Source organism: Pseudorca crassidens, chromosome 9 (genome assembly GCF_039906515.1).
Source record: "Pseudorca crassidens isolate mPseCra1 chromosome 9, mPseCra1.hap1, whole genome shotgun sequence".
NCBI classification, from domain to species: domain Eukaryota; kingdom Metazoa; phylum Chordata; class Mammalia; order Artiodactyla; family Delphinidae; genus Pseudorca; species Pseudorca crassidens.
In genome coordinates, this window is record NC_090304.1 from 79,555,924 (window position 1) to 79,577,414 (window position 21,491).

The following is a 21,491-nucleotide window of genomic DNA, read 5'->3' on the forward strand; positions in this document are numbered from 1 at the left end:
TCAGTGTATTAGGTAAGAAAAAAATGACCGGTGTCTAACTGAAGCGTGCATTGTGTTGATTCTGATTTTGTGTAAAACTGACCATATAGGAATTTTCCATTTGGATTAAAATTCTGAATCCAAAACTAAGAAACAGTTCAGAAGCATAATTATTTTCAACAAATTCTAAATTTCCCTTAGAATTGAAGGCCATGGGAAGAATACGTAACCTGAGTTCTGATTTAGTCCTTAAGATCCGGTTACCAGCTGCTCTCGGTCATCTTCATTCCTTAGGAAAGACTAGACTTTTCTATTTAGCAACCAATCCAGGAACTAGATTTCAGCACACTAACCACATCTTCCTTCTCTGTATCATACTTGTACGCTTTGGGTCCTGAAAAGAAGTAAATGTAGCCTAAAAGAGACAAAGTTGAAATTATGATTACTGAAAATGACTTGCAAATTTATAAATGGGATTGCCTTGTAGTTGTAACTTTCTTGAGGTAGCACCAAATGGGGACTGAGAACGTGTCAGGTGGCAGTTAGCTAATCCTCGTCACAGCTCTCTCGGAGCCCTAGAACTTGACACCCCTAACATGTTGATCATCTCTCATCTCTCTTCTCATGCCAGAGGTGGTTTTTGCTTCTACTCAGGCTGTTCCCCTCCAGGAAATCCAGCCCCCACTGTTTTCTTTCCCTAATCAAACCTCTAGCCATTCTTTAAAACCCAGCTGAAGTCCCACCATGAGATCTACAGCACCTGATGCCTGTTTTGATCTTTTCTTCCTCAGATCACCTCTTGCAATTATTGTGAAGACTACCACACAATTCAATACTAAATTATAAGTTGTCTTGTTTTCTAGTAATTTCATCTGTGTTGGATAGAGGGTCATTTTCCAAAGAGAATAACCATTCCACAAGTGCAGAGACCATATCAAACTGTATTTGCATTTCTGAACAGTGTCCAGCTCTGTGCTATGTACTCAAGAAGAATGTTTTGACCGATTCAAAAGATCCAATTAAACTTATTCAACCCACTTCAGTTCAATTCAACTTTCCCAGCTATGTGTTAAATTTCAGGAGTTGGGTGATGGTGTGGGGAAAGCCCCTGGGAAGGCTGAGAGTATGTGCATTTTAAAGATGAAAAAGGTAATTTTGACTGGATGGCCTTTATGATGTAGCTGACTAATGCACTGAAGGTATACTTTTAAAACTTTCCATTTGTAAAGAGAGAACCATAATGACAGACTTTTTATACTCTTTCTGGTGGTTAATCTTTTTAGCTAAATTTATAAGGGACTCAGGGACAAAAAAATAAGAACCAAGGACTCCCATTTGGAAATCCATCTTCTTCTATGTTACAGCAGAGACCAGATTTCTTGTTACAATTTCTACAAAGAAACTTTACAGTGGAAACACTCACCATTTAACTCCATAGCAGCATCTATTTGGCCATTAACTCCTGAAAATTCTTCTTCAGTATTCTTTGGATAGTCTTTTTCCATTTTCCTTTTTCGTTCATCATAGCTGGAAGAAATATTATTTCATAAATAATATAAACAAGAAGTACTTATCGATTGTAGAAGACACTGCGCTATCAGGCATATTTAGCCAGGGATGATTTATGATTTACTTTAGATCTCTCTCTGTCTCTCTGTCTTTCACACACACACACACACACACACACACACACACACACACACACACATTCTGCCATTTCTCTCCCAGTTTCCAGAGATTCTGGGAACACTAGTTTGGGAGTCATTTGCTGTAAACATTCTATTGTTAAAAAATTTGCCAGATATATTGTTTAGAAATAGTTATATTGTTTAGAATTATAGGATCATATTTCTATAATTAAAAAAATACTACCTTTCAATGGGAACTCTGCATATATTTTTAGTGCTTTATTTACTGTTGCAATTTCTGTCTCTCTTTTGTTCTCTATGTATGAATTTCTTGGCTTACCAAACAGTTAAAAACCCTTCACAGAGGCTTTCATTAATGAGCTTCTTACTGTGTACCCATAGAGGAGGGATTGAACAAATAATGCACAGTGAATGAATAAATACATGTGTGAATGCTCAATAGATAAAGACAAGAAATGAGAAAATCTGGAATAATGGAGACTGCCTTTTAAATTGTTTTAATTGAATTAAATTTTTTTGTTTCCTAGAAAGATTATACAACTGACCAAAGAGTAGATTAGGTTTTTTTTTTTTCTGAATCCACAACTGCCGTGCAATGATAACTCTGAAGATTGGTTAATACCTCTCTTTGTGATCTAAATTACCCCTTGTAGAAAAGACTGTGACTTGTATGAATCAGTATGACTTGTATGAGTTCAGCATGTAGGCAGGGCAGACTCTTTTCCCTTCAAGAAGTTTTCATTTAAAGTATGAGAAAGTCCCTTCTTCATTAGCGTAGAGCTCCCAACGCGGACATTCCCAAGGTGGACACGCCGCTGCTTTCCCACCCAAAGGTCAATTTCTCCTGTGTCTGGGCCACTGAGAGTTTCCTGCAGCAGCAGATCACATCCACCTTCTCCTGAAATGTGCCTTTCTTGTAACTATGACTGCACAGGCCAGGGGACAGATCTCTCATGATACTGAGCAGATCAAACGTTGGGAAAGAAGTATTCAGGCTGAAACTGACTAGTGGACTGAGGTGCTTTATGGGGTGTTGCGGATAGGAGTGGAAGCTAAATCCTAGAAGTATCAATAGGAGTCCAAACTCCCTTTCCAGGAGAGCTATTAGAATCTTCCAAGTAGGCCAAGGGGAAAACCAAGTTATATGAGTTACTGTAAGCACAAATAAACATGGAAGCCATTTACCATATTTTGTTGTCATCAGAAGTGCCAATAAAGAGTGGGGACAGGACACCTGTATGGTATTAGAAGCAGTGGTTGCAAGGTATCAGGACTGTAATGAGGGAAAGACTGGAGAGAAAGAACAGCCAGGCATATTGCCTCTCCCATGGCTTAGACTTCTTTTGTTCTGAAATCTAGAGTCAGACACTGGAAGTACAGGTTGTTTACATATTAATCTCTGTTCACTAGGTTTTCTTCTCTCAATTCCCTGAGGCAGTTGTACTGGGAAAATGGATGCTTTGAGTGAAGGGAGTGAGGAAGATAATTCCAAAGCTTAAAATATTTGGGGAGAGGGATGCAAAAGGAAGAACAAAGAAGTGACCAAGAGACATTTGGTGTCTGTGGATATAGAGGGAAATGTGGTGGGGGGATGCCAGAGAACATGACACTTTGAATTCTTTGCTTAATGTTGACCCCTAAGCTCAGGGAAAACGGTGAAAAGCCTTTCATGTCTTTATCCTCTTTTGTCTGCTCTGAATAGAGGATTAGAAGCTGAGCTATTATAATTAGAGCTATGCCTTACCTTTGTGTTCATTAAACATTTATGAGTGATTTTGATAACTTAATCACCATTTATATTGTTTTATGGCAAAAGGTGTTCTCAGTTCCAAACAAGTGACTGACTAAAGAATATCTATAGGGAAACCTATTACAAGTTGGGATCTGCTTGTATATTTAAATTGGATTGAGAAATCTGGAAAGTATGAAAGGAGAGAGTAAAGATCTTTTCTGAGACTAGAAATACTGTTTAAATAATATAGGAATAAGTTTTAAAGAGAAAATGATGACTATTAATCCAATAGAAAAATCTGAAAAAGAAATCTTTCTCTTTTTATCTGTCTGTTTAGTTTGCTAAGGTGGGTGATGGTGACATCTAAAATCTTATATTATATATATATATATGTGTTCAGAGGATAATGGAGGTAATAATATTATATGTAAATAAAATTTCAAAAGAAATTTTAGAGATGCAATATCTGGCTGAGAATTTTAATTTTCAATTGCATTTATAAAAACGTAGGCAAAAATTTTGGCAAAACTATGAAATCATTTTTTTTCCTCCATCCCTTCTACCACTTATGTATTTAATAGTCCCTCTCCCTTTCTGCCAACCCCCTCTCTGCCCTCTTGCCTCTTATCCTATAACTGCTTTCCAAAGAGTATTACTCTCAATAAAATCTATCTCAAAGTATCAGTCTGACACATAAGTCACCATTTTAAGATTAGCTGATAACATGTATATTTCATTTGGACCTTTTACATAGTCACTGTGTAGATGGGCCTACATAATTAACATAGGGTTACCTACTTTTCATTTTACCAAGTAAGAACATTACCATCAACCCTCAAAATAAAAATTACCACCTATTTCCATTATCATTTCAGAAAGAAAAGAAACTTTAATACTAAAAAAGGCAGAAAGGACATAATCTCAGAATAAAAGATGGTTCTTGCCAATAATACTGACCCAGATCACACCCCCCTGTGTTTATTATATTGTGCTATTTTTATTTTTCTGTGGACTGCTGAAAACTTTGTGATGATCTAGCCCTTGGTTTTTGGACAGATATTTGAGGATTTCTGTTATAGAGCAAAGAGTGTATAGTCAGATGGTTCTGGGTTTGAGTTCTGACTCTGTTACCTGCTGGCTCTGATCAGGGGAAAGTGTTCTGAGCTCTGAACCCTGGTTTCCTTATCTGCAATACAGTAGTCATGAGGATGAGAGAAATCACACACACACAACACACACACACACACACACACACACACACACACACACACGTGCCTGGTACATGTTAACGTCAAGGTCTGGCCCAAGCTATAAGACTTTGTAGTTTATTTTGGCCCCAAGAACCAATAACTGACTGGCTAGTATGACATTTAGTGGATGTTGCGATTTGGTCTGGGATCCTAAGTCACCAAAGAGTTTAGTCTTTACCTAATTTTTTAAACACACTTCATTAAGATAACATGCAATAGTAGGCAAGGTTGAGAAGAGGAGAAAGGAGGGCTAGAGAATGTTGGAGGTAGTCCAGAGACCTCAGCAGAAAGGGGTTAGGAGGTCTACTAGTATGTTGAGGATTTGGCTGAGGGTAAAAGAAAATAAAATTATATGACAGGATGAGAATTATGGGCATGGGTATTTTAATTGACAGTAAATAAATAAATCAGTGGTGAAGAGAATAAAAGGTGACTACGTATGGTAGATGGGATGGATCTCTGTATTTGGATTCAGAGGGCATAAAATATATCCTCAGATGGACTATTTTTAGCTGTGTGACCTTGATCTAATCACTTAATCTCTTAGATGCAATATTTTCAACTATGAAATCGAGATAGCAATACCTACTTCTCAAGACTGTTGAGAAGGTAGATGGGAAAATGAGAGAATATGAGAAAATACTCAGTGTGATTCCTAACACATAATAAACCATCAATATTTGAATACTAAGAAAATATTTATTGTAAATATACTAGAAACCTGCTAAAATCGTTGCATATGTTTTCTCATTACTGAGGTCTTTTTTGTGAAATCTAAATATCAGCTAAAAATGATTGACCAGTAACTATGTTTATGTCCTTTAAGGGTATTTGTTTAATCATTTAATATTGATCAATGGGTATAGATATTAACTAAATCATTACTGACAGTGACACTTTACTAGTGATATTGCCATAGATATCTGATGTGGTTTTTCATATATATTATCTTACTCTCTACCTTTGTAATCTAAGAATTTGGGGACTATATTGGTAAAGTACTTGCATATTGTTTAACTGTGTGCTCAGACCTTAGATTTGTTAGGAATTTCTGGTGTTTTCATTGTGATGATTTCTAACTTATGTCAGTGGTAAAACTTAACTCCATTCTGCCTTCTTTGAATTACTGAATAGGCAGTTCAGTCTGCTAAAAGATGCTTAAAGAAAATGTGAGAAAGGATGGCAAAAAGAGGAATTTATTGGTAAGTATTTATGGTATATGTTTCAGGAAGTTTCTTCAAGGAGACCTTTCTAGTGAAATCTAGTGGAATTTCTAGTGGAATCCCCTTTGAAGTTAATAATCCACTCCTAGCCAGGAATCACATGGCTTTCACGGAGGAAGGGACCTTTGTGATCTCACTAGAGAGGGCAGCCAGGAGAGTGGTCAGGAATGAAGAGAATGGAGAAGAGTAAGAAGCTGCCATGTACCATCCTAGATAAGGGTCAGGAACCAGGTCCCCATGAGGAAAGTGACTGTGAGAAAATTCTGAAACAAAGAATTAATAACAATGTTGAAATGTATTGATGGTCTCAATTACTATCTTACTGTATGATGAAATGCAAATTTATATCTCCAGCCTGAATTCTCTGAATTCAAGACCTGTATTTCCAACTGCCTTCCAGACATATCCATTCATCGGTCTCACTTAGCATTTCAAACTACATATGTACAAACTGGAATTCCTGTTTACTCTTTAATTTTGCTTTACTTCTTAATTTTATTCTTTCCCTATTGAATGGCCTTAGCTTCCTTGTAAAAAATCAACTGAGCATAAATATATGGGTTTATTTCTGGACTGTCAATTTTATTCCATTTACCTATATGTCTATTCTCATGTTAGTTTCACATTGTCATGATTACTTTTGCTTTCTAGTAAATTTTGAGATTGAGAAGTCTGAGCTCTCCAACTTTGTTATTCTTTTTCAAAATATTTTGGCTATTCTGGGTCTTATGAGTTTCCATATAGATTTTAAGATCACTTTGTCAGTTTCCCTGAAGAAACCAGTGATATTCTGATAGCGATTGTATTGAGTCTGCAGATCAATTTTGGGAGAAACTGCCATCTTAAAAACATGAAGCCTGACCCATGAACATAAGATATCTTTCCACTTAGATCTCGTTTAATTTCTTCCAACAATGTTTTGTAGTTTTCATATTACAAGTTTTCTACTTGTTCTGTTAAAATTTATTTCTTAGTATGTTTTTCTTCTTGATGCTATTGTAAGTGGAATTGTTTTCTTAATTTTATTTTTGCATTGTTCATTGAAGTGTACAGAAATACAATAGATTTTTTCATTTTGAACACATACTCTGCAAATTTGATGAACTCATTTATTAGTTATAACAGTTTTTTTTTCTTTTGAGGATTCTTTAGGGTTTTCTATGTAAAAGATTATATGACATACAGATAAAGATAATTTTACTTTCTTTCCAATCTTTTCTATCATTAATTTTTTATAGCATTCATTCTTGCTTAATTGCCCCACTAGAACCTCCAGTAAAATGTTGAATAGAAGTGGTGAGAATGGAAATTTTTGTCTTGTTCCTGATATTAGGGGGAAAGCATCCAATCATTCACCACTGAGTATGATATCAGCTGTGGGTTTTCATAGATGCCTTGTATTAGACTGAAAAATTTCCTTCTATTCCTAGTTTGTTGAATGTTTTTATCATGCAGTGGTGTTTGATTTTGTCAAATGCTTTTTCTACATCTATTGAGATGATCATATGGTTTTTAATTTTTTTATTCTATTGGTATGGTGTATTATATTAATTGATTTTCAGATGTTAAACCAACCTTGCATTCCTGGGAAAAAAAGTTTCCCCTTGGTAATTCTTTTTATATGTTTCTGGATTTGGTTTGCTAGTACTTTTGGAGGGTTTTTGCATCCACATTCACAATATATTGGTCTGAAGTTTTATTTTCTTGTGATGCCTTTGTTTGGTTTCCATAGAAGGGCAATGCTGGCCTCATACAATAAGTTGGGAAGTATTCCTTCCTCTTCTATTTTTTGGAGGAGTTTGTGAAAAATTGGCAATAGTTCTTTAAATGTTTTGGTAGAATTCACCAGTGAAACATGTAGGCCTAGGTTTTTCTTTGTGGATAATTTTTTAAATTATGAATTAAATCTCTTCACTGGTTATAGGTGTATTCAAGCTGTCTATTTCTTCCTGACTCAGTTTCATCACTTTGTATCTTTCTAGGAATTTGTCTGTTTCATCCAAATTTTCTAATTGATTGGCACATAATTGTTCATTCCTTTATAACCCATTTATTTCTGTAAGGTTTGTAGTAATGTTCCCTCTTTCATTTCTGATTTTAGTAATTTTGGTCTTTTTTTTACTAGGTCAATTTAGTGAGCAGTTTGTCAATTTTCTTGACCTTTTCAAAGAACCAAATTTAGTTTTGCTGATTTTCTCAAATTGTTTATATATTCTTTACTTCATTCATTTTCACTGTAATCTTTATTATTTCCTTTTTTCCTCCTTATTTTAGGATTAATTTGCTGTTTTTTCCAGTGTCTTAAGTGGGAAGTTAGGTCATTGATTTGAGTTTTTTCTTCTTTTTAAACATGGGTATTTACAGCTAGAAATTTCCCTTTGAGCACTGCTTTAACTTCATCAATAAGTTCTCATATGTTGTATTTTAATTTTCATTCACCTTTACGTATTTTCTAATTTCTCTTGTGATTTCTTCTTGTCCCATTTGTTGTTGAAGAGCATGAAGTATAATTTCCACTTATTTGTAAATTTTCCAGTTTTCCTTCTGGTATTGATTTCTAGCTTTATTCCAATGTGATCAGAGAAGGTATTTTGTATGATTTTAATGGTTTTAAATTTACTGAGGCTTGTGTTTTGGTCTAACATGTCATCTGTACCGGACAATGTTCTACATGCACCTGAGCAGTATGTGTAGTCTTCTTTTGTTGAGTGAAGTGTTCCATAGATATCTGTTAGGTCTAGTTGGCTTATAATGCTGTTCATGTCTTCCTTTCCTAATTGCTCTTGTTGTCCAGTCGTTCTGTCCATTACTGAAAGTGAAGTATTGAAGTCTCCAACTATGATTATTTCAGTTGTGGTTTTCTCCCTGCATTTTTGTCAGTATTTTTGCTTCATCCATTTTGGGGCCCTGCTGTTAGGTTGTCTTATATTCCTGGTAGAGTAACCCTTCTATCACTATAAATTATCTCTCTCTATTCCTAGTAATACTTTTAATTTTAAAAGTATTATTTTAATATGTTTTGTTGCCTGGTATTAGCATAGTCACCCTGGCTATCTTATGGTCATTGTTTGCATGATGTATATTTTTTCCATCCTTTTACTTTCAGTCTATTTGTATCTTTGAGTACACAGTGACATCTTGTTTTTTTATCCAGTCTGACAACCTTTACAATTTGATTAGATTGTTTAATCTATTCACATTTAATATTATTGATATAATTAGATTTATATCTGCCATTTTGCTTTTATTTTCTACAGGTCTCATATCTTTTTTAGTTCCTTTTTTCCTCCTTAATGCTTTCTTTTGCTTTACTGAAGAATTTCCAGTGTACCATTTAAATTTCTTTTATGAGGTTTTTACTTCATTTAATAAAGTTATTTCCTTAGTGGTTGCTATAGAGCATACCATATATATTTTTGAACTTAACATAATCTGCTTCAAAGTTTATATATAAATGTATATTTTATTTCTATATGTTATAAGCCCAGCCATACAATTATATATATATATATATATATATATATATATATATACACACACACAGCTTTATACAGTTAATTTTAATTAATTTAAAAATCAGTTAAGAGAACAAATACACATTTATACTATCTTTTATAATTACATAATTACACTTACTGGTACTCTTTTTTTATGTGGATTCAAAATTTCAAATAACTGTCTGGGGTTACTTGCTGAAGCCTGAAGAATTTTCTTTAGTACTTCTTGTAAGGAAGATGCTAACGACAAATTCTCTGTTTTTGTTTATCTGGGAATGTCTTTATTTTGCCTTCATTTTTGAAAGATAGCTTTGTGCAATATAGGATTCTTGGTTGAGAGTTTTTTCTTTAAGCACTCTGAAGATGCTTCCCACTACTTTCTGGCCTAACTGGTTTGACTGACTTCCAGTCTTGTCCCCCTCTAATCCAGTCACACTGCTGCCAGAGTGATATTTTAATAACACAAATCTTAATGGGTTACTTCCTTGTTTAAGACATTTAGAGATATCCCTCTTTTCTATAAATTAACACTGATCTCCCTAGAAAGGCATAGGCCCTCCATGATCTCCATCCTTGGACCAAATCTCTCATTCTAGCCCACGTTCTAATCATACTGAACTGCTTGAGGTTTTCCTCCTATACACAGGCTTTTTTATGCATCAGTGCTTTTGCTTCAACTGCTCTCTCTGCCTGGAAGCGCCCTTCCCCTCCTGTTTGGGAAACTCCTACTCAACTCTCAAGATGAAGCTCAGTCACTGCTTCCTCTAAGAACTCTTTCTTGACAATTTTGCTAGAATTGTCCATTTCCTCTTTGTTTTGCCCCACTAATCCTTGTGCAGTCTTTTACGAGGCCACCTGGATTGCTCTTAATTACTTATCTATACATTTACCCTCAACTGTAAGACTTGTTGAGGGCATTAATAACACCCAATATGAACTGAGTACTTACTATAGGACAGGCATTTCACATTTTCTCATTCATTTCCACAACTCAATGAAGTAGTTACTATTTCTGCCTCCATCTGCCTCCATAAACTAAAACAGAAAGGTAATCCAGGTTGCCAGATGACTGCTGTTGGAGTTGACATTAGCACTCTCTTACTCTTGTCTACACTCTTATAAACAGCAAACTTTGTGCCTTCTCATGTGTCAAGGTCCTAGTACAGATCCTGACATGTAATCATGCCCAGTATATGTATGTTGAATGTGGTAGTTTGGCAATACATTAAAAAAAAAAAAGATTAAAAAACCAAGATTTTGAACTCCACCCATCTTTTAAATTTTTATTACTTATTATTTATTTCTCTATGGTGACTAACTATAAAATCCTTAAATAAACAGATCCAGTTCCAGTATTCTTGGGGTATCTAGGAAGGAAAGAATTTAGAAGACTGTATCCTATTTTGCATCAATCATGCCTCCATATATGTAGAAAGAGTGATTTGGGAGTGGAAAAGGGCTGGAACCTGTAGATTTGTAAGTCACTTTACACAAAATTTAGAAAACACTGACCATGTCAAAGAATGATGGAGTTGATAGCGCCTCCCCGTCCCCCCGCCCCCTCCCCACCCAGTTCTCAGGAACTACTTGGTGTAATCACTGCTCTGGTATTAGTAGGCAAGGGAGAACATCTATTGGGAGAAATTAACCATAGGTAGTGGAAGTAATGTAAAGAAAAAAACTGGTTGGATCATTTAGGCCTTCTAGGAAAAGAAAAGGAAGGAAAGAAAGCAAACAAATGTATGGGGAAGTAGCCCTTGTTAGTAAAGTTTAACCAGTATGTCATTTGGTAATGTAGCATGTGATGGCATCAGCATGGCAGAACCCCCTTTTGGATTTCACTTTGTAGTTCTGTGAGCTGCTCCTCTGTAAGTTACTATCAATATTACACTGACATGTGGGTTCTTACTCTTACAGCCTGAATCAACCTAGCCCCAAGCCAACACTCAAACCTCAGTGGAGGAATTCTTCAGTAGTTTTCTCATTGCCATTTCATTCACTAAAATGGGTCCCCAGCCCTAGGGGTTCATGGAGAATTTCCCTGACAACCTGCACATCCAGAGACTTTTCTTCCCTTGGCACATTACTTGTGTCACAGACTGAACTAGCATGAGGACCAAAGAAGAACCTGAGGAATGACTAAGGAAAATAAATCCTAACACAATGTCAATGGGTGTCAATAGTAAAATTATTCGTCTGTAACTTGAGGCTTCTGTATTTTTTGAGTGTGTCCATGTGCTTTACCTATAGAACTTCATTGCCTCCTTTGCTTTTTCCTTCCAGCCCTCTTTCTTCCTATTTAGAATAGGATGTAATGGCTGAGGCGCCATTGACCACCTTGAATACTGTGGCCACTATGAGAGTGGAAGCTACCTGTTAATACTAGAGCAAAATGCCAGAAGGAGCTTGGGTCCCTAATGGCCATGGACCCACCTTACCAGCTCTAAATCTGATAAACTTCAGACATTTTACGTATATGAGAAAGAAAGACCCTTATGTGTTTAAGTCACAGTTATTACTAGGTCTCTCTTACTAGCAGCTGAACATAATTTCTAACCAATATAGGCTTTACAAGACAATAAGATGTCATACTCATGCGTGAAATGTGTGGAATTCAGGGGGATTTGTTAATAAAGATGATATGTTAGCTTTTCCTGAACTTTTTTTTTTTTTTTGCGGTACACGGGCCTCTCACTGTTGTGGCCTCTCCCGTTGTGGAGCACAGGCTCCGGACGCACAGGCTCAGCGGCCATGGCTCACGGGCCCAGCCGCTCCGCAGCATGTGGGATCTTCCCGGACTGGGGCACGAACCCGTGTCCCCTGCATCGGCAGGCGGACTGTCAACCACTGCGCCACCAGGGAAGCCCTTTCCTGAACTTTTGAGGTTATTTGAAAATAACCTTTTCAAGGTTATTTGTCTTATTTCTTAGTATGTAAACCGGTGTCTGTGTTGGAGAGTATGAAGTAGGAGACTCCGATTGCTGAAATGACTGTCTCTGCCTTGCCAAAAGCAGAGATTTCAGTGCAATTTCAGGGCCCTTCAGTATTGAAAAAGGAAATCCCCTTGACCAGCTCTTTGACTGGATTGCTATTTATAGGAATACTGAAGTTTAAGCAATCATTTGTTAATTATCACAACTTTTAAAGCAATTATTTGCTAATTACCATATAAGTTCCTACTGTTACTGAACAGTCACTCTTTTTGAGCACCTATTATATGTCAGGCACTGTGCTAGGTATGTACATGTATTATATCACTTAATACTCTCAATAACCTGGGGAGATTAATATCAAAAGTGCCTACTGCAGTTTCTTTTCCTTTCCAGCAAAAGGAGCTCTTTAATATTTGTATTAGTGCCCTAGGCCAACTTTTTAATGAATTTGTTTTATCTAGATTACTAAAGACTTTTCCTTAATAGACATTCACAGAGGTTCAGTTGGAAAGGTTCAAAATTATTTCCTCAGGGGGATAAGGCATCGTTAAAATCAGGGACCCTCCCCTCCCCATCCCTAAATTTATGGAGTATTATAAACCTCTCACCAGGCCCCTTGTGTTAGCCGTTAAGCCTCAGTCCTGCCTGGTTGGAGGTCCATGCTTTACTGCGGGTGCTGGTGGGTGGAAGATTAGTCCAAAGACCAGGTGATGAATGGAGAATGGAAATAGTAAGAGAGTGGATAATCCCCCCAAGGAGAATCGGGCTATGAACAGGCTTTGACAAAGAACCAAATAATCATAACTCATACTCTCACACACTTGCTCATACACGCATCTCTGGATGCCATTCTCTGAAAACCTAAAATGGGAGTTGGATTTCTCAATATCTATCTTCCTGTATGTCAACACGGTGATTACAGCCACCTTACCTTAAAGAAAGACTTTGGAGAGTATGCCCAGCAGATATTAGGGACTTAATAAAGGAATAACTATTGCTATTTCATAAAGGAAGTTCTGAAAGAAAATTAGTTGGCTTAGTGGTTTAAACATTGGACTGGAAGTGACAACTCATGACAGCAAGTAATACTTTGAGCAATGCTACCAGGGCTTTCAGTGGCCCAAAAAAGTCAGCAGGGTCCACATTTTGACATTCATTTTTATGAAATAAATTTTTCTTTTCATGAAGTATATCTGTGCTTCAGTTATATTACTTTCTCAGCTCTAAATTGAAGAAGATGACAGATATATTTATAAATTTATTTTATGCCACAGAAATGGTTATTAAAATAGATAATAGAAAATAGAATGAAAACCCTTGGACCAAAGCTGGGTCCTCTGCCAACCAGACCCTAACAGGGACCTAAAGTGTTTAGCACAGTCACCTGTTTAGAGTCTGTTTTGGTTTCTTTCTTATAGTTCAGAAAAACAAGCAATGCTAAAGTGAGAACTGTGAATAAAGAAGGAGCAGAGGCAGCGCTTGACAAAGAGCTGCACTCAGTTCTCTAACATGAGTCAATTAAAGTGGTAAGATGAGGCAGGAGAGATGAGGTGTGACCCTGTGTGCAGTGACTGGATCTGCTTACAATAACCTCCTGCAAGACGGGCATGGAAATGATATGTAATCCTCCTTGGATAAGAAGAATCTTCATGTTCTGGGTTAAAGGACTTAACAATAAGGCCTTTGCCTTTCAGTAAAAATTTCCTTCAAGGAGCCCCATAGTCATGACCACATTCATTTTGCACAAAATCACAGACTATGCTGGAATGCATAGATACTCAAGAGGAAATCAGTTCTTCTTTCAGGCATTCCCAGTGGGTAATTATATACTGGGAGTGCTACATCCACTCTTTTAGGCCACTGGGGGTCCAATTAATGAATGATTTGAAAGCTTTGGATGATTCATGTGCTAAAGACCAAACAATGGGATTATTGAATGAATGTTTCACTTATCTGGACGGTTCAGTACCTTGAAGACAGTATCAACCATCAGTAAATGACACCCCAGTGGCTGAGAAGAGTCAATGGGCCTATAGCAAACTTGCCTTGCATTCTTTTCTGCAAAAGCATTTTTCCTTCTCACTGAATACATCTGGACAATCAAAAGGAGAAAAGCCATACCTGTAGTATTCATCTCCCACAAAGAAAAGGGTCTTCTGTGCATCCTTGAGATAGACGGCAGCATCTATTCGCTGCACGTATCTTGGGAACCCAAAGTCATAAATAGTCCGAGGAGTACCTTGCATTTGGAATCCTCTTGTTATCCAGTAGTGGGGTCCTGGAAACAGAAATTAAAATTTACAAAAACTCTGTACCATTTAGTGATGCTCTTTACTCATGAGGATTTCTATGCAGGATCACAAATAGGGCTAGTTTATCGGATATTTACCATGGCTTAAACCTAGTAGGAGAAAAAAGCCTCTATTCAATTCGGTAAAAGACTTAAAACTTGCTCTGGAGGCAAAATCCCTAGTGATGCCTTAAGAAAGCAAGAATATTGATACAATTATGTTTTAAATTTAACACGTTCAATTTTTTCAAGATAACTTTCATCTGTATAATCTCATTTCAGTCTCATATATGTATGAGAGACAAGGGGCAAGCAACTCACAAAAGCTGATTCTTGCTTAAATTGGCACTAACCTTCTACCCTTAGCCCTCAGCATCAAGAAAATACAAACTAAAACTGATAGTTATCACTTATTGGACAACTTCCATTGGCTAGCCATTGTCATATCTTCAAGGTTGTTATTATTATAATTATTTTGCACAGAAAGAAATGAAGACTGAGAGCAGTTAGATAACTTCCCAAAGTCACTCAAATAGTAAAGGTCTGGAGCCAGAGACATATTGTATGCGTCCACCTCCTGAAGTTGCAGGCATCTGTCCTCTCTCAGCTGCTTGTATTTTTCTCCTGAGGGTTCCATGCTGATTTTTGTGAATTAGAAGCTCTCAGAAGAGTATACCATGTCACACAGAGCAGAGGTCCAGGGGACAGGGACTAGGTTTCTACCTCCCTGGACACTGTCACTTATAACAGTGCCTCACTAGACGACATCTTTGGCTCTGAGAAGAGTTTGATAGTCACTGTCACTCCTGTCATGGTCACAGTACAGAAGAGGGGTTTATCATCCCCAATCTGAGGAGGAGTGACTGGAACATGCTCTGTGATAGCTAACAAATGCTGACAGTACTAGGTGTTCCAAACATACCAGGCACTGTACCCTGCCACTTCTTTCTTTGAGGGTTCTTTAGGGTACCTTTAAAGAAGTAAGCTGTGCCCCTCTCAGCCACTTCATAAGCTGCATCCACATTGGATATAAGCTGGGGAAAGGAGCTGGTGATGGTGTTGGGCCGGATCCCTGACATCAAGTGAACCTGCCGACGCCAGAAAATCCTATTGGGCAATGGAAAAGAAATCAAGATCAAGGGTTGACTTAGATCTTCAACTGAACCTGGGCTGAAATATACTGCAAACCACACTTCAGAGGCCATTTCTAAATGCCTCTTGCTCTTGCCTTGTTTTTAAGGAGAACATAATTTTTTTTTTAACATATCTGGGACAGTCATAGTCTAACCAAGTTTGTTTTATTTATTTATTTTTTATTTTTTTAAACATCTTTATTGGAGTATAATTGCTTTACAATGGTGTGTTAGTTTCTGCTTTATAACAAAGTGAATCAGTTATACATATATATATGTTCCCATATCTCTTCCCTCTTGCGTCTCCCTCCCTCCCACCCTCCCTATCCCACCCCTCTAGGTGGTCACAAAGCACCAAGCTGATCTCCCTGTGCTATGCGGCTGATTCCCACTAGCTATCTATTTTACGTTTGGTAGTGTATATATGTCCATGCCACTCTCTCACTTTGTCACAGCTTACCCTTCCCCCTCCCCATATCCTTTTTGACTTTAGTAAACAATTTCTTCTCCCTTTTCATTCTTTTAGCATCTCTGTAATCCTCTTTCCTTCATTTATTTAAGGATGTTCAAAACATGAAAGGATAGCAAGGGTTGACATCAATAATTTATACACTTAAGCTGTGCACCTTCCTATTCCAAGTATCATTTGCTACAAATTTCCCTTTCCACTTCTGATCTTTTAAAAATTAAAATCTCATAAAGATAAATACCATCCAGGTGCACTTTATAGATATTATATAAATGAGCTAAATTTTTGTGGTTGGAAGAGGCTAATTATTTCCTGTAAAAACTGCAAAAACATTAACAATTATAAATGATGTTGTCTATGTATTTATCTACTGAAAATGTTTATATCTTTGTACCTAATGGCTACTTCAGAGAAACTCTGGTACACATACATTAACTTAAGATTTATCAACTCAACCACCCATCTATCCAGTATTATTTACATAAAATTGTGGGAGTATACAAGAGGGTACTGGGCTGAAACCTTCAATGCAAATGAAGTCCACTTTGAATTTTGGAGATGAAAATCATTCTTATAAAATACAAATAGTTTACTTGACTCCACAGAAGTTAGAATCAACACATAAAATTATTTGCAGACAGGGAAATTGTAATAAAGTTCTGACATTTAATTTTCCATATAGTAAGTTTAGGCACTCCTCAAATCTTATGTTGAGTTTTAGTTAATTTAACAAATATTTATGGAGCACCTGTCAGCAGGCACTGAGGTAGACGTCAAGGATGAAACACTGAACAAGACTCGGGCTCTGCCCTCAAGAAGCTATAATCTAGTAGTAGAGGCAGATAAGTGATTAGACAATTATAATTCAGAGCAATTTGTGCAATGAAGGGTCAAGCTCATGTTGCTCTGAGAACATAGAGTGTATTCCACAGGAGGGATGTGTCATTCCATCTGGGGGGAGCTGGCGAAGCCATCCAGGTGAGGCATTTTAAGCTGATGACAAAATCTAAAGGAGAGCTGTACTGAGAGAGAGAAATACTTCATGTTCCTAAGCAACATCAAGAGGCAAAAGGAAAAGCACATGTTTTAGAAGGCTGTAAGCTGGAGCTGCAATTCCAATGCTGACAAGTATCTCCAAGTCTGTTTCATAATCTCTTTCTTTTTAGGTTCACTAAATTTATTTTAAAAATCATAAAACGTTTCTTACAAAAGAGTATTACATTCTGCACACTGCTCTGAATAGATGCCAGGGACATATGGACTATTGTTACTTTTCCTCCCTGTCCCCCACCCCCCCCAATGTTACAGTGACCACAAAGCAAAGTGTTCACAATAATTACGTGGGGGGATTTTTTTTTTTTTCGGTACACGGGCCTCTCACTGTTGTGGCCTCTCCCACTGCGGAGCACAGGCTCCGGACGCGCAGGCTCAGCGGCCATGGCTCACGGGCCCAGCCGCTCCGCGGCATGTGGGATCTTCCCGGGCCGGGGCACGAACCTGTGTCCCCTGCATCGGCAGGTGGACTCTCAACCACTGCGCCACCAGGGAAGCCCAATGGGGGGATTTTTTTTAAAACCACCAACAATGAACAAAAATTAAAATTCACTCACTCTGCTGCTGTTTCAAAATTTCAATGTTAGTTTCTGCACACCCTCCCCTACCCCCACCCCTGTTTGTAAGGAACTAAAACATTACATCTGGTGAACAGCAAAGATTTCACTGCATCTCAAATGCAGGACACCTATGAAGCAGAGGAATGTTGGCTTTTTAAACAGAAGCAGATAAAAAAAAATGATGCAGGACTCCTTCAGTTCTTCACTAGTCTTAGATAAACTTTCCAGAATACTGCTTCACACTATAAAAAAGAAAAAAATATCTTGCATTAGAATCCTTCAGCATCTGCATACTGCTTCACACTGTCCTGCAGCAAATATTGTGCATTCTGTATCTGGTCCTCTGTTCCTATAATGGTAATGATCTGATCTTTGGACCCTTCTAAAGGCTCATCAATTTTGATCGAAGCTCCTGACTCATGACGTATTTGTTTAATCTGCTTACCAATTTTGCCAATAATAGATCCAGCCATAGATCCAACTATATCTTTGGGAATAATTACTTGTGTAGTAATAATAGGTCCACCAAGAGCACCGTATGAGTCACGACTCCCTGCATAGGAATAATCATATCCAGAGCCACCCTGTGGTTCATAAGTCATCTGCCACTCTGATGGGCTCCATGTATCTATTGCAGAGCCCCAGGTTTCATCAGCACTGAAACCAACCATGCCATCATAACAGTCTCCAGGTCTTTCTCTTCTGTCATAGGCCATTAGATCTCTTCCTCTAGGTGGCGGTGGAGGAAGAGGAAGATTCCGAGCTCTGCCACCACCCCGGCCCCCTCGTCCAGGAGGAGGTCCTCGACGAGGGCTCCTATCATCATAATCTCTTCTGGATGGAGGCATGGGACGCCCACCCCGACCAGGAGGCATTCTGTCAAAACCACCTCTTCCCCACATGGGAAATCCCATGGGACATCTGGCGGTCATTGAACATCATTGAACCATCATAATCATAGGTTTCATCGTAAAAATTGGGATCATAAGGCTGAGCATGTCCTTTGATGGGAGACTCTGATATAAGATCAAGGATGATCTTTATGCACTCTACAACCCTATCAGGTTTTCCTCCAATAAGAACAACTCTGTCAGTGGATTGAGGACAACATTCCTGGAAAAGCTTGATTGATGTCTGAGTGTTCTCTCGAAGTTCTTTGATTTTAGCACCTTTGACCCCAATAATTCCTCCAGCCAGACTCTGATGGATCAACAGTCTCAACTCACAGTCAAAGTCGCTTCCTTTATAGTGTTGGTAATTTAAGCATTCCACAGCATCAGATTCGAGCGGGAACTGGCTGGTTGCAGTGGGTGATGGCAACTGCAGGCCCTCTTCCAAGGTACGGATGATTTTCTTCAGAATTTCTCCAATTGTTTCAATATCAGCACTGATACTCAATATGTGCTCGGGGCCACTGCTGTCTGGGACTCAAACACTGGCATTGTAGTCTGTACAGAGAGCCTTAATATTCTTGCCTCCTTTTCCAATCACTGCCCCAGCATTCTTGCTCTGAAGCAGAATGCGTAATTCAACCATCTCATCAGTGCTTCTAGATCTTTTAAAAGCTTATTCCTCTTCCATATCTTCAGGAGGGCGTTTACCAAATTTGCCATTGGTTTCGGTGTTGGGAAAGGTTTCCTCTGGCTGTTCAGTTTCCATTTTCTTGTATTAAATAGACACACCAATCTATTATTAAATATATCCTTGCAGGGCAGAACTGAAGTGTTCTGCTGCAGTTGCCAGGCAAGGTTATCATCCCTATGCTGCTGTGCTGCCTCAGCCCTGTTTCATAATTTTGTAAATGCAAATAATAATAACTTGCCTATCTCCTGAGATCCTTATGCGGATCAATTGAGATAAAGCATATGAAAGTGCATTATAAACTGTAAAGTGCCACTTGGCTGAATATTGTCCATTTTTAAAATTATTATTTGGGCATCTACCATAGACAATACTCAGTGTGGCAGGAGGCCATTGAGGGTACACTTCCTCTCCCCAAGCTTTACACATCACAGCCTTATCTAGACCATATGTATTAACAGATGGAAAACTGAGACCCAGAAAAGCTGATGGGCCCAAATGTCAGCAGTGGTTAGGGGCAAACAGAGCCGATTAGACTCCAGCTATGTTGATTTTCATCACATGTCCTAACTAATCTACTTGCTCCTTCCCAGACTGTGACCTCCAGTTTTTCTCTGTTTATAACTTGACCCCTTACCCAATGAGACCTAGCCTTTGCTGAAGGCCAGAGGGACTGCTTTCCCCCTCTCCCTTCTCTTCACCATCACAGAAAGAGCACAGGTTTGGGTATCCAGAAGAATCAGGTAATGAAAATAGAAAAAGAGATCATGTCAACAGTCCATAATCTCATCTTTGATAAGGAGGACAAAACAATGGATTAACTGGGAACCTGATGAAGAATCCAAAAAGCAAGTGTTTTACAATTAATTCAATTTAATACATACTTCTGAAATGCTGACTCTGCTCCAGTCACTGTGCTAGATTCTCATTAAGGCACAAAGCGTGGCTTTCAGGCAATTATAATAGTGGGGATGAAGAAATGAGAAAAGTGGGCAGGGGGAGCAATGCTACTGGAGTCTAGTGAAGACAAGGGGTGACATTTTAGTTTACATCCTACAATGCACAGGACAGCCCAACATGACAAAGACCAGTCTGGCCCAAAATATCAGTAAGTGCCAAAGTTAAGAAACCTTAGTTAAAACACTTAGACATATTATAATGTATACACTGTATGTATAAGGTAGTAATAAACACTACCTATATGTGATATATGTGTGTAAAGTATCACAAATTCCAAAAGAATCTGTACTCATGAAAAATTTCAGTACATTAATGAAGAAAAATTATGTCTACTGGGTAATAAAGCAATAGAACACATATTCAGAGGATTTACAAACTTAGAGCTATAGATTACAATAATTAATAAATTAAAATTGACAAAAAATGTATAGCAAGTAACCTCCTAATACAGCTGTAAATGGATTTAAAATATAAGCAAAATGAAAATCTATAAAACTGTTGTAAAGGAACAGCTAAGGGGGATGTAAAAATGTATTCTATGCAAATGGAAATCAAAAGAAAGCTGGAGTAGCAACACTCATCAGAGAAAAAATAGACTTTAAAATAAAGACTGTTACAAGAGACAAAGAAGACACTATGTAATGAGCAAGGGATCAACCCAAAAAGAAGATATAACAATTGTAAATATATATGAACCCAACATGGGAGCACCTCAATATATAAGGCAAATGTTAACAGACATAAAAGGAGAAATTGACAGTAACACAATAATAGTGGGGGACTTTATTGCCTCATTTATGTCAATGGACAGATCATCCAGACAGAAACCCATAATGAAACACAGGCTTTAATGACACATTAATGACAGATTAACTTAATTGATATTTATAGAGCATTCTATCCAAAAGCATCAGAACACACATTCTTTTCCAGTGCACATGGAACATTCTCCAGAACACATCACATGCTGGGCCACAAAGCAAGCCTCAGTAAATTTAAGAAAATTGAAATCATATCAAGCATCTTTTCCTACCACAATGCTATGAGATTAGAAATCAACTAAAAAAAACACAAACACGTGGAGGCTAAACAATATGCTACTAAACAACAATGGATCACTGAAGAAATCAAAGAGGAAACCAAAAAATACCTAGAGACAAATGAAAATGAAAACATGATGAT

At 37.6% G+C, this 21,491-nt stretch overlaps 1 protein-coding gene and 1 pseudogene across 1 annotated transcript in view; both read right to left on the bottom strand.

Moving 5' to 3' along the window:
* Positions 1–293: 293 nt before the first annotated feature.
* MMP20 (matrix metallopeptidase 20) overlaps positions 294–21,491 on the bottom strand; it is a 50,474-nt gene continuing 29,276 nt past the window's right edge. The window contains exons 7-10 of the mRNA XM_067750845.1: positions 15,524–15,660; positions 14,385–14,541; positions 1,403–1,506; positions 294–394 (exon numbers count right to left, since the gene is read on the bottom strand). Of these exons, the coding sequence (XP_067606946.1) occupies positions 294–394; positions 1,403–1,506; positions 14,385–14,541; positions 15,524–15,660 (499 nt within the window). The remainder of the gene's footprint in view (positions 395–1,402; positions 1,507–14,384; positions 14,542–15,523; positions 15,661–21,491) is intronic.
* On the bottom strand, positions 17,719–19,492 carry LOC137230795 (heterogeneous nuclear ribonucleoprotein K pseudogene; annotated as a pseudogene).